The 12,084-nt window shown below is 41.3% G+C and overlaps 1 protein-coding gene across 1 annotated transcript in view; it reads left to right on the plus strand.

Annotated features, from left to right (window-relative positions):
- Positions 1 to 2,538: 2,538 nt before the first annotated feature.
- SCAMP1 (secretory carrier membrane protein 1) overlaps positions 2,539 to 12,084 on the plus strand; it is a 44,383-nt gene continuing 34,837 nt past the window's right edge. The window contains exon 1 of the mRNA XM_082497685.1: positions 2,539 to 2,722. Coding sequence (XP_082353811.1) covers positions 2,666 to 2,722 — 57 coding nt within the window. The 5' untranslated portion in view covers positions 2,539 to 2,665. The remainder of the gene's footprint in view (positions 2,723 to 12,084) is intronic.

The following is a 12,084-nucleotide window of genomic DNA, read 5'->3' on the forward strand; positions in this document are numbered from 1 at the left end:
TAGTCATGTGCTTCATTTGACTTGTAGTAGCTCCCAGGAGGATTTGTTCCATAATTCTCCTAGGGACTGAAGTAAGACTAATGGGCCTATAGTTTCCTGGATCTTCCTTTAAGCCCTTCTTGTAGATGGGGGTGACATTAGCTTTCTTCCAGTCTTCTGGGACATCCCCCAATCTCCACAACTTCTCAAAGATTATGGAGAGCTGCTTCACAACAGTATCAGCCAGCTCTCTTATCACCCTTGGGTGGGTAGTGTCAGGGCCCATCGACTTGTAGGGGGCAAGCTCCTATAATAGTTTGCATGCCAACTCTTCCTTCACTGAGGGTGGGTCTGTGTTTGCAGGCATTCTCTTCTTCTATTAGCTGGCAGTCAGTTTCTATCTCTCAAAGTTAAAAATTTTAGTAGCAAGCAAAGATGCACTGTCAAAGTTCATTTAACTGTAAAATACTTATTATCCTTTCCAAAAATGTCCTAATGCAGTTTCATTATTGCCTTGAAAATTATGAGATGACAGATGATTCCCCTTTAACTGTGCACAAATTATTGTCAGAGAAATGTCACAATGTCCATGATTTGAAGCACCGGCAACCACACAGGAAAAGACATCTTTTCAGCCAAATCTTCATTCATGCAGGCATTCATTCATTCATGTTCAGCTGAAAGAGGAGCTATACGCAGTTGCCAATGCACACAGCTTTTGAACTATCAACATGTATCATTGAGCTATGATATATTGAGCCATGGGCGAATATTGGAAAACAACATGATTTAATTTGCTGTCACCATAAGTGAGCTATATGAATGATTGTGACTAATACTGTAACTTACTTTTGTTGATTGTACAACAGCTGGCTTTGTGTTTTTTGAAGTATGAAGTATTTTACACTTCATAGCAACAAAGTTGAGTGTTTCGTTGTTTAGAAGCTACGCTTTTATGACTTGCTCCATTTGCATACCATCTTATATCTGACAGTCCTTCACAAATAATTGAGAAACTTCTGCATAAATTAGAGCAAGCCTTGAAGCAATTATTGCTTTCTTTACTGATCCATGCAAAATCAATTCTCATGTACATGTAGGATTTTTCCCGACTTGTTGACAGAACTCCACCATTATAATGACTGTCACTGTCAGGATCAGAGTAGGGATATATGTAGAGCCATTAAAATACATAAAAGTGTTAACATTCTGAGTCAGCCTTCAAAAAACCCTCGATAGTGTGCCCCACAGTTAGTCTATGATTGTTACATGGGAAAAAAAATCACATTCGAATACCAAAATGTTACAAGGCCAGTTTTACTCTCATAGCAATTTCTTTTTGTCTGACATGCCTCAAATCTCTCTTCTTTTTGCATTTAAATGAAAGTTTAAATAATTTCTTCAGAAAGCATGTAAAGAAATTCAGGATTCACTGGTTTTAAAAGCGTTGCATGAATGTAGACTGCTTGATATCAAGCATATGGGTTTTCAGATTTCAACCATAGCTCTGAACCGAAAGTTCTCCAGTGCTTCAAACAGCTGCTCCCATTTATTTGCATCACTCAGAACGGGTTCTTCAAACTGTAGTGTCAGTATTTCTGAGGAAGTATTTGAAAAGTCTTTCAAACAGTTTGAAACAGTTGAACACGTCCAAGAGGCCCTTTTAATGTGTGCACCCACGGAAGGCTTTTGCCACCCTGGTTCAAAGCCACACCCTACCTACAGCCCTCGTTGAACCACTGTGCAAGACATCCAAGAAGCCATACGCTTGGCAAGCTATTTACCATGCCATCAGAAGGGAACAAGAGAGTAAAATTGTGTTTTACCAAATAAGTCTCACATTTGAAGGCTTTCTTTTTACCTTCGCATGTGCGTTTCCCTTTCCAGACCAGACGGGCCGCCCTGACCCACTCTGAGGGGAAACAGGGGCGCAGGAAAGGAGAAGCCGCGCACCGCCTCCCTTTGGGTACGGTCCGCACGCTACCAAGTAGCCCTGAGACACGGTTACCAAATGGGGGGGGTTCGTGGGGCGAACACTAGCCCAGCCGGCGTCTCGGAGCTGCCCGGCCAGGCGCCGCTCCCTGAGCGAAGGCGCCCCGCTCCCGCCATAGCCGCAGGCAACCTCCGCACGACCTTTCCTACTGCCGACGCGGGCCTGCCACAGGCGGAAAGCCGCCGGCCTCTCTCCTCCCTCGGCTCCGGGCTGGCGCTCCCAAGCGAGGGCGGCGGGACAGAGCCCCTCACCGCCCCTCATCAGCCCAGGCGGAACAACGAGGGCGACGAGCGGCCAAGAACCCTCACCCACAGCACCTCCCAACCTTCAACACTCCTCTTCCCCCCCCACTCCTCCATGGAATGGACTCTTCCAGCCCCCCTCCCTCCCCGCCCCAGGAATGGGCTCTCCCAAGCCCTGCTCCCGTGCTGCCTCCTGCCCTCCCCGGGAATGGGCGCTCCCCCTCCCTTCTAGCGCTGTCCCGCCCCGCAACCTCACTTCCGGGGCGGCCATTTTGGGAGGTCGGCGCTCGGTGGCTGGTTGGTGGCGGAGGGGGCGGGCTCAGGCCCGGGCCGCAGCGGCTGGTGACAGCGGCGGCGGCGGCGGGGCGCAGCCCGCGAGCCGGTGACTGTCAGGAGCTGCCGCGGGGAAAGAGCCGCCACCCGGTGATCTCGGCGCCCGCCTGTCCCCGCCATGTCGGATTTCGACAGCAACCCCTTCGCCGACCCGGACCTCAACAACCCCTTCAAGGTGAGGCTGGGGGCGGGGAGGGGGCGGTGGCCGGCCGGCCCTGAGCCTCTCTCTCGGTGCCGCGGCGGGGGTAGAGCGGGTTGCGCCGAGCCGCGGGCGTCCCGCGGCCCTTCTCCTGCCGCGTGCCGGGGGGGGCGCTCCTGCCGCGAGGGGTGGGGAAGGGCCGGCGCTGCGGGGTGGCGGCGGCCTCGGGGGGGCTGGCGGGCCGGGGGGCGCTGGCCGACATCGCCGGAGGGGGCTGCCCGCCGCGAGGCTTGGGGCATGAGGGCTCTGGGGGGCCCGTAGGATAAGCGGAGGTTTTGGAAGTCCTAAAAACGGGCACAGCCGTTTCACGAGTTCAGGTTTCCGTGTTTCCTTCTGTTGCTAAAATCGCACAAAGCACGTTTCAGGTGCGTTATTTTGAAGAAGAAGAAGAAGAAAAAAGGTTTCTTGGTTTTGGGCAGTAACTTTGTGTGTGTAATACCACTACAGTCTTTTTTCTTTTTGACTGACCCAGATAGTTAAGCTTAGTGAATTTACCCCCTTTCTCCTCTCTAGCCTCCTCCCAGCTCCCATCAACCTACCTGCTTCTTCATGTTATATCTGAAGCACGCAGGGTGCTGATGGCTAGGTGTAAGCTCTGCCCTGCACCTCAAAATGCTGTGTTGTGATGTATTCAAAAGCTTTTAGCTTTTGCACTGTTGACCTGTCATACAGCTGAGAATTGTTTCTTTACCCGCTGTTCTGGCTTCAGCTGTCAGGATGAGCTGACCTCCTTGATGCTTCCCCTCCTTATTTTTCTTTCTTTGTCATTCGAATGCAGTTCAATTAATTTCTTGAGCTACTTAATTTAATAGTCTTACCGAACTTTTTTTTGCCTCACTTTTATTTCATGCTGATACTTTAAAGCATACATAGTATATGGCAATGAGTTTAGGATTTGAGCTGGAATAATTAAGCCTTTTTAAAAATAAGCAGTCATATTTCAAGCATGATTCTGTGCAGGTAGCTGCTGGAAGCATAGTGTTACTGACATTTATTCACTGGAGTCTGTCTGAATCGTTAGTTTGTTTTTTACTGTCATAAAATCTAGTTGATAGTATTCCCTAGGCTGTACACTGTGTTTTTACTTTATGTGTTACACAGCGCAGTGACCTTCTAGATGAACATAAACCCTGGCATTGAGATTGCTGCCAACAATAGTTTGGACTGGCACCAGTGACAGTGAGCACCGTTCTTTTAAATAGCACAGAAAAGGTGTCATTGTTCTAGAATATGTCTTCAGCAACAAAAACATGTGATACTTTTCCTTGCTTTTTGTAATAGCTATGAAAATCACCGGTAGCAAAATTTATTGTGAATAGACACCCCTAACCTATCTGGGTATCAGAAGCAGAACGATTGCCCTTGTGTGGCTCGTCAGCCTGGGTAACTTGTCCTTTGTAGTGTTTCTGAGACCTAAACTAGGAACCTACCTCAACCATACTTGTAGTTTGAAGGCATTGTTAGAGTGCAGTAGTTTATTCCAATTTCTCTTCAGGAAGAGACTTCTGTTGTAGCCGTCAGGTAGAATCTGCACTCTACTTCTCATCTGCAACGCATCATGATAAGAGGACTTTATAACAACTTCTGTCTTACTTGAAGCGTGCTGTTAAACATGCTGCTTGATTTATTTTACTTGTGGAAGTTGTTTTAGGAAAACCATATACTTTCCCCCTTTTGGAGGCTTTTTTTCAATTATTTCCATCTTTGCTAACTTTTGTCACATTCCACTGCCCACAAAAGGTAATCTTTCATACCTTTATTCATCCACACATTTACTTGAAGGGGCAGAAAGCCTCATGCATAAACCAAACTTTGCCATCTTGTTGGCATAACAACTTTGAAATCAGTGGGTATTAATGCATGTCTGCATTTAAGTTTTGTCTGACTATGTGTTTTAAAATACTTTCTACATAGAACCAGTATTTCCAGATGGACCCTGACAACCTAAGTCATGTTGTCTGAACACCTTATTCAAATGTACTCATATTTTTATTTGTCTGTGTTTGGTAATGTTATTTATGACAAGATTAATTGTTTTGCTACTTTTGAAGCCACTTCCTGTGCTTGTGTAAAATCACAAAGTAGTATGGCAAAGAAAGGGGGGGGGGGGGGGAGGGAGGGGGCATCACGTGGAAGAGTTGTTGCCGAGGTCTAAAGATAGATTCTTCTTTTTCTTAAATATTTTGGTTTTACTAATTGTCTGTCATCTACCTGTGAGGTTTCCTGTGACTATTCTCATGCCTTTTAATAAAAAGTTTTCAGCAGTGTGGTGTGCTTGCATTTTTTTTTTTTTTAAATGTCATATGATAGGGGGTAGTTGTAGTCTTCTATCTTGGGAGATGATACAGATACAAAGGTTCTGAAACTGCAGTTTCTTGAAGTCCAGTGTAAGTCATTTACTCTGAAACAATTCAGGAATGTGTTGTTTTTTTGTTTGGTTTTTGTTTGGTTTTTTTTTTTTTTTTTTTTTAAGTGAATGATACTGTTACTAAGAGAAGAAACTCTTTTTCTAAATAGAGCTATGAATTTCGCAGGCCTTTGTGGCTTGGCTGACAGACTGTAGAAGATTTGAGGGCTAGCTGTTACAGTCATCCAAATGTATGAAATGGTTTCTTCTAAGTGACAGTGGAATCAGGACTTTAAAAACTGGTTTCTGTGATGAATTCTGTTGGGTCAGTTCATCTGATGGGTTTAGAGCTCTGAGTAGGTGCAGGTATTTGATACGACAAAATTTATGGTAGGACTGAAAACTAAGATAGATTCTGTTTAAATGTGAATGGTGACTTTTGGGTAAAAACCAAACCACTAAGTGATATGAACAGAATGCCCTATGTCTTGTTCAGTTGTAGTGTGGAGGGACACAGTCATGGAAACCCTCAAATGTGTTATTTATGTGAGTAGTTTCTTTGGGTGCGATTAGGTGTCTGAACTGTGGTTAGCTGTGAGTTGTTGCTCTGAAAAGACATGGGTCTTTTGTAGTTCTGTCACGATTGCTATTCTTGTGTGGATGTCTTAGATACACAAAGCTATCTAAAAATGGCATTAGGCACCTGAATTGCTCCCACTGAGGTCACAGGATTACTTGAGTCACTAGAGCTAAGTATATGTTAGAGCTTAAATTTACTACAGAGGTAATTCCAGTTATAATTTGGATATTACACTTAATCTAACTCACATGAGCATGAATGAATATTCTGTCTGGTTTGGCAGGAACTACAAGCTGGAGGTTTGATGCTGAAGCTAATAGTGTGGATGATTGCTACCTTGTGGCAGCAGAATTTATACAGTTTACACCTTGATTGCTCAAGTGAAGCTAAAGTGATAGAAACTTACAGGAAGAAAGGGAAGCCTTAATTATATATGAAGGATCAGGACCCTAATTAGTTGAAGTGTTTATGTGGTATTTTTGCTTTAGAATTCAAAAGTTTTGTTTTGTGCCTATATGTATTACTGAGTTTTAACTCTTATGTGTGACTATAAAGTATACCCAGTTAAGTTGTCTGTCTTTAAATTAGTAAGGGACATAAAATACAAATATTTTTCTGACTTTATTATCCAATTTCCCTTCATGACTTAAGAATTTATAAATTCTCTTAAATCTTGCATGCTTTAATGCTGAACATCATGGCATTGGAAATGTCCTTTAGCTGTCCTGTATGGTAGTTAACTTTTAAGAGTACACTTCATCAGTGATGTAACTGCGCTGTAGCCTACTAAAACTGTGAAGTGTTTTAAAAGATAGTTAGTATTCGTTATAGCTGCATTTTTTTCCAGATTTTCAGTAAAGTGTTACCACGTATCGTATTAGTATTATTATTGCAGTATGTGTTGAGATTTAGCGTTACAAAGGGGAACATAACTCACCTTTCAGATCTGAGGAGGGAGAGAGATTTGAGAATAGCTATGAGATGGAGATGATGCTTTGTTAGGCATCCAATACTCCATTTCAAGATGGGAGCAGTGTGGGCTTTAGGACAAATTAGGCCTTGTGAGCCTATGAAGTTCTTTTTTGTTTGAGATGGGGAATTTGTCTTGCTCAGTAGCTCAGAACCCTTCATAGCACTGCTTCCATCAGATAATGTGGCGTATAATGGACACTGCTTGGGAGCCAAATATAAGAAACCCCAGTTGGCTACTTTTGTGTTATTCTATGCAATAATTGTGTTCTGGCAGTGCTAGAGTGAAAATGTCTTACATGTCATTCTGTGACGTGAGTCAGAAATGGCCGATCAGTGAATGAGATGTTAAACTTGAAATTGTGAAAGAACTGCTGTAATGGTTACTCAGATATTTATTTATTTATTTATTGAAATTAGAAGTACAGGAATAGTCTTTATTTTGCCTCCAAGTCATTAAATCTACCTTACATGTGCAACCTTTGAGGACAGTTCTTTCTTGTAGTAAGTGGTTTTTAATCATAGGTTAAAATATACTATTGTAGGTGCAAGACATTCAAGCTTCCTTTATACTGTTAAATGTAAACTGTTTATACTGCTCATTTATTATTAGGATAGTGAAACATAAAATCTCAATTAAATTGCTGATTGTGGAAGTTTCTGTAACTTTACTCATTCTTGGTTGTGGGATGATGAAGGAGCAAATACCATGAAGAAGCAGCAATATTTGATGCTTCATCAAAACATTAGTAGCATCTTTAAACTTTTCTTTTCCATGTGCCATTTGTTGTAGTATGAACAGGGAGGAAGTCTTTGGGGAGTTTAACTGTCCAATTTATACCAAATGTTTACTGAACATGTGCAAATTGCAGTTTCAGAGGCTTAATCTGGCTGAATGTAGGGTATTACAGGACTGAAAAACACATCCTTCATGTGCAGGCTATCTTTTCCAAGTGTTAGGTCCTAATTTAAAAGCTGAGACCCAACAGTTAACACAGGAGGAAAAAAGCTTTGATATCTATTGCTGGCCAAATACATTTTTTCTCTCAATTCTGTTCTTAAAAGCAAAGCTTTGTCAGAAATCTCTCTCAAAAACTGCTCATGAGGATATACTGAAAGCAAAGTATATTATATTGCTGTTTCAGCTGAAACTCTCCATAGCTTTGATTGCTCTCCAGAACTCATTTATGAAAAGGGGATAGTTTTCTTTTTGATCAAGAAATCAAAATACTCAGGCCAACAAACATAGTTTGGGGCATTTTTCGTTGCATTTTTGTTTAATTTTCGGAGCCAGTCTTGTGATCTTAGGAAGTACTCAACAGAAAGCAGGAAGTCCAACTGTTACTAAAAAAAACAACAACCAACCAACCAAAGAACTAAGAACAACAACAACAAAAAACTTAAAACCCAAACTCAGGATAAATCCTTACTGGATAGTGTACAATTAGTATTAAATTAGTATTATTCACATTTAGAAAAGACTAGTATGAAGTGGGTATTTGTGATAAACAATAGAGACCTTATCTTGAAATGAAAAGAGCTGATCCTTTTCATGTTGCAAAACAAAGCCTTTACGTAGGAGTAGTAGAGATAACAAATCCTAGTTGGTCAAGATTGACTTTGCTAGATTTGTGGATCTAATCTCATGATTTCCCCAGGGTGGAGTCACCAGTCTGGATTCAGTCCTGGTAGACCTCTGGCTTCTGCTTCTATTCTACATGCATGTAATAAGTAATTTAGCAAAAGAATTTTGCTTCAATTAAAATAGATGTGTGCTCGCTATGGCTTCAGCTAAGACCGGTGTGTGCTTGCTATGTGGTTAATAGATATGTGCTTGCTATGGCTTCAGCTAAAGATAGGTCTGCGCTTGCTATGCGTTTGGGAAAGGGATAGATCAGACGAAAGCAACAGTTGGAAGTACCGAACCATTGCAAAACAAAGGGTGGTGTGGTTAGATAAAATAACCACAGAAGTGTAAGGAATGGAGAAGCTACAAGAAGGACATGGTGATAAAGACTTCGATCCTCCCTCTGATGAGCACCAGGAAGACCCCTGAGGAAGTATATCGCCTGCGCTGCTAGAAGGGAGGGGGCATGTTCGGGAGTGGGTTGCATTCCAAGAACTCATTGGTTATGTAATTGGGGGGTGGGTTGCATTCCAAGAACTCATTGATTATGCATACTATGTTCCAAGAAAAAACATTAATAAGTATGAGGAATACGAAATAAAAATGAGCGTTTGTAAAGGAAAAATGAGCCACAGGAGGAGAAATCCCTGTGTAACTCCAGCGCTGTAATAAATATTCTTTGCTCCACCAAATTTGCCCCAGACTAAAATTCAATACAGTGAGCATGTTTCTCACATACAGTTAGGGTTTTTGAAGGTATAACATATATGCTGAGTGTGTTGAGTAGTTTGGAGGATAAGATTAGGGCCGTGCATCTCTTGCTTTCAGGGAAATACCTTCCTTTGTGACTTTTTCTGTTTCTTAACATTAAAACCCCAAAATAACTCAAAAATAATTCATTTTAACTTTATTATCTGGGTGGAATATCAAATATGAAAAAATAAGTTATGCCAACCCAGATTTACTTATTCCTGTAGAATATTAAAATTTTCACTGTTTTTAACCACTAGAATGTGTGTAACGCGACATAGAAATTTGATAGCATTCATTTAAATGCAACTTTTTCTTTGAGTATGTGGTCCTGCATAACATTTATTGTTCGTGTTTGTTATTCAAACCCTAATTAACTTTGAAATTCAATGTTTTGTTACCTGCAGTAGTGAGTATGCGTGCCTAACAGTTTTTCTCACTGTATTTAGACGAGTTGGCATTTACTCCATTTTTAAAATAAGATGCAATGAGTGCAAGATAAATGATTCACAGTAATTCTTGTGTTTCTTGGGATGTTAGGTCTAATCTCTTCAGAAATACTGTAAGCAGAGTTTTGAAATGTGAAGTGCAGCTTCTGTTTGTGTCAGTTGTTCAATGTACTGTATGTATTCAGAACTATTTGAAGTCCAGCAGCCTACACCTGGGCCCCTAGACTATGAAGAGTTTGTTTCTTTCTGTGCAGAGGATAGTTCTAGCGTTAGAGGAGATTGCAGTGAACAAGTATAGGAGAGAGACGGCTCTCCAGTCTAGTACTTGCCTCCTCCAGCTATGATATTACTCTGTTCCTGTGATCTCTGGTTTACTTCTCCTTGAGTCTTTCTGCTTGTGGAAGAAATCAGGCCGTGAACTTCTGTTGTAGTCCACACTGTGTAATTGAGGTTTTCCGAGAGCAGAATTTGAATGCCACTTGCCATGGTGGGATTCAAGTTGTGTATTTCAGTACAACTATGATTATTTTTTTTCCTAGGTAATGAAACTTTTCTTATCTAGAGCTGGTGTTGAATGTCCTCTGAGTCATGCAGGTTTTTTCAGAGCCGCTGCTGCTTATGCAAACAATAGCAATATTTGGCAAAAGGGTAGAAATTTTTAATTCAAAATGAGGGTGGACTTCTGAGGGAGAGCTTCTTGCTCTACTCACTGTGTGTGTTTAAACATACAACTTACTTCTAGTACACAGACTTCCGATGTAGTAAGCTTGTTTGGCTCAGCATATGTTTCCTGTCATTTGTCAGTGTTAAAATGTCACAATAGCTGTGTGAAGAGATCTGAGAAACCTTTATTCCCTCCAGTCTTCTCTAAAACACTCAGAGAAAAAAGGCTTTCTTTCATCAGATATTTATTATTGTTTCCATTTCATATTTCTAAATATAGATTGCTCTTCTGAATTTGACTTGACCACTTTTTCCTGCTTTTTGGAAATCTGCTGCTGTTCAGTGGCTGTCTCATGAGTCTGATATCCTAGTTATTCAAATAATTGCACTTATTGTCCTTCGTGGGCACAATCGGGCTGAGTTATTTGGTTAGTAGCGCACTCTTAAAATACAGAAGTTTAGTGTTGAAATGTACTTTTTAGGCAGTTAATTTATCTTGAAGTACTAAGTACTATTTGAGTTTTAATAATGTAGACATACTGGTTTCACTGCGTGGCTCATGATTGGCTATCACTAGTTTCACATGTGTCTATACTTGAACATTTTTATTTTCTGGAAGAGGGAAAGATATGAGAGCATTTGTGGAAGGGATACCATACTGAAAGCATGAATAGAGCATTTTATGCTCTGCTAATTCACATTAACACATAAAGACTAGAATAAGTGTAGTGGGTCTGCCTAGGATGGAGTTGTTTTTTTTTTTTCACAGCAGTCCCTATGGTGTGACCAAAACATTGGTGGTAAGGCAGCAGTGTTTCAGCTGTTACTGAACAGTGGTGGTGCAGCATCAAGGCCTTCTCTGTTTCACACTCTGCTTCCCCCAGGCAGTAGGCTGGGAGTGAACATGGGCAGGACAGCTGACCCCAACTGACCAAAGAGATATTCCATGCTGTTGCCATCATGCTCAGCAATAACATTGGTGGTGCAGGTGGGGATGTTGCAAGTTAACCATTGCTCAGAGGCTGGCTGGGCATCAATCTGCTGTTAGGAGGTGGTGAGTGATTGCCTTTGCGTCATTTGTGGGGTTTTCTTGCTTTTTTCTTGCTTTTTTTCCCTCTGCCTTTCTTCCCCCCTTATTAAATTGTCTCTTTCTTGACACTTAAAAGTTTTACTTGCTTTTGCCCTTCTGGTTCTCTCCCCCATCCTGCTGGTAAGGGCCATGAGCAAGTGACTAGGCTGGGGCCTTAGCTGCTGGTTAGGTGGACCCACCACAGTAAGTTAAAAGTTTTCAGCTGTATACAGCTTTCTACCATCTTGTATATTGAATTATGAAATTGTCTTATTTGTATTAACTTTAAGTTCTTTTTTGACCTTGTACTGACAAGTCTAGGAAACTAATGTCTAGTTCAAATGTCAGATTTCATTCTTCCTTTATTTTTTATGATCTTTTTATTCAATGTTTCAAATGATTCATAGTTGAAGTTTTACAACAAACATTCTCCACACACACGCTTTCCCTTGGTTTTGCTGTTCATCTGCACAATATTTTCTGTCAGTCATTTAATGAAAGAACATGTTACAGTGAATTAGCCCATCAGTTTATGCAAGACCTGATGAGATTTTAGTTGGAACAGTGCATTGAAGTCTAGGATAGTAACTAAAAAATATGGCAAACTTGTGGGGCAAACTGTCAGCAGGGTGGCTTTATTGAAATGACTATTTATGATGTAAGTCAAATGTAGGAAAGCTGATTTTGAATTGCATGTAACATTGCTTTGTATACATTTATAGAAAGGGTGATTCCTGTTCAGTCACCATTAAAATACTGCTTTGCAGCTAAATGTATGCTTTAGCCAAGAGTGCTAGCATTTTATGTGACCAGAAGTGTAGTTTTTATGTATGCTTATGCCCATGAATGTGATTAAAATATGCAACATATCACTTTTAAATTTT

The sequence above is a fragment of the Vanellus vanellus genome, assembly GCF_965231255.1.
Source record: "Vanellus vanellus genome assembly, chromosome: Z".
In the NCBI taxonomy this organism is placed as follows: Eukaryota; Metazoa; Chordata; class Aves; order Charadriiformes; family Charadriidae; genus Vanellus; species Vanellus vanellus.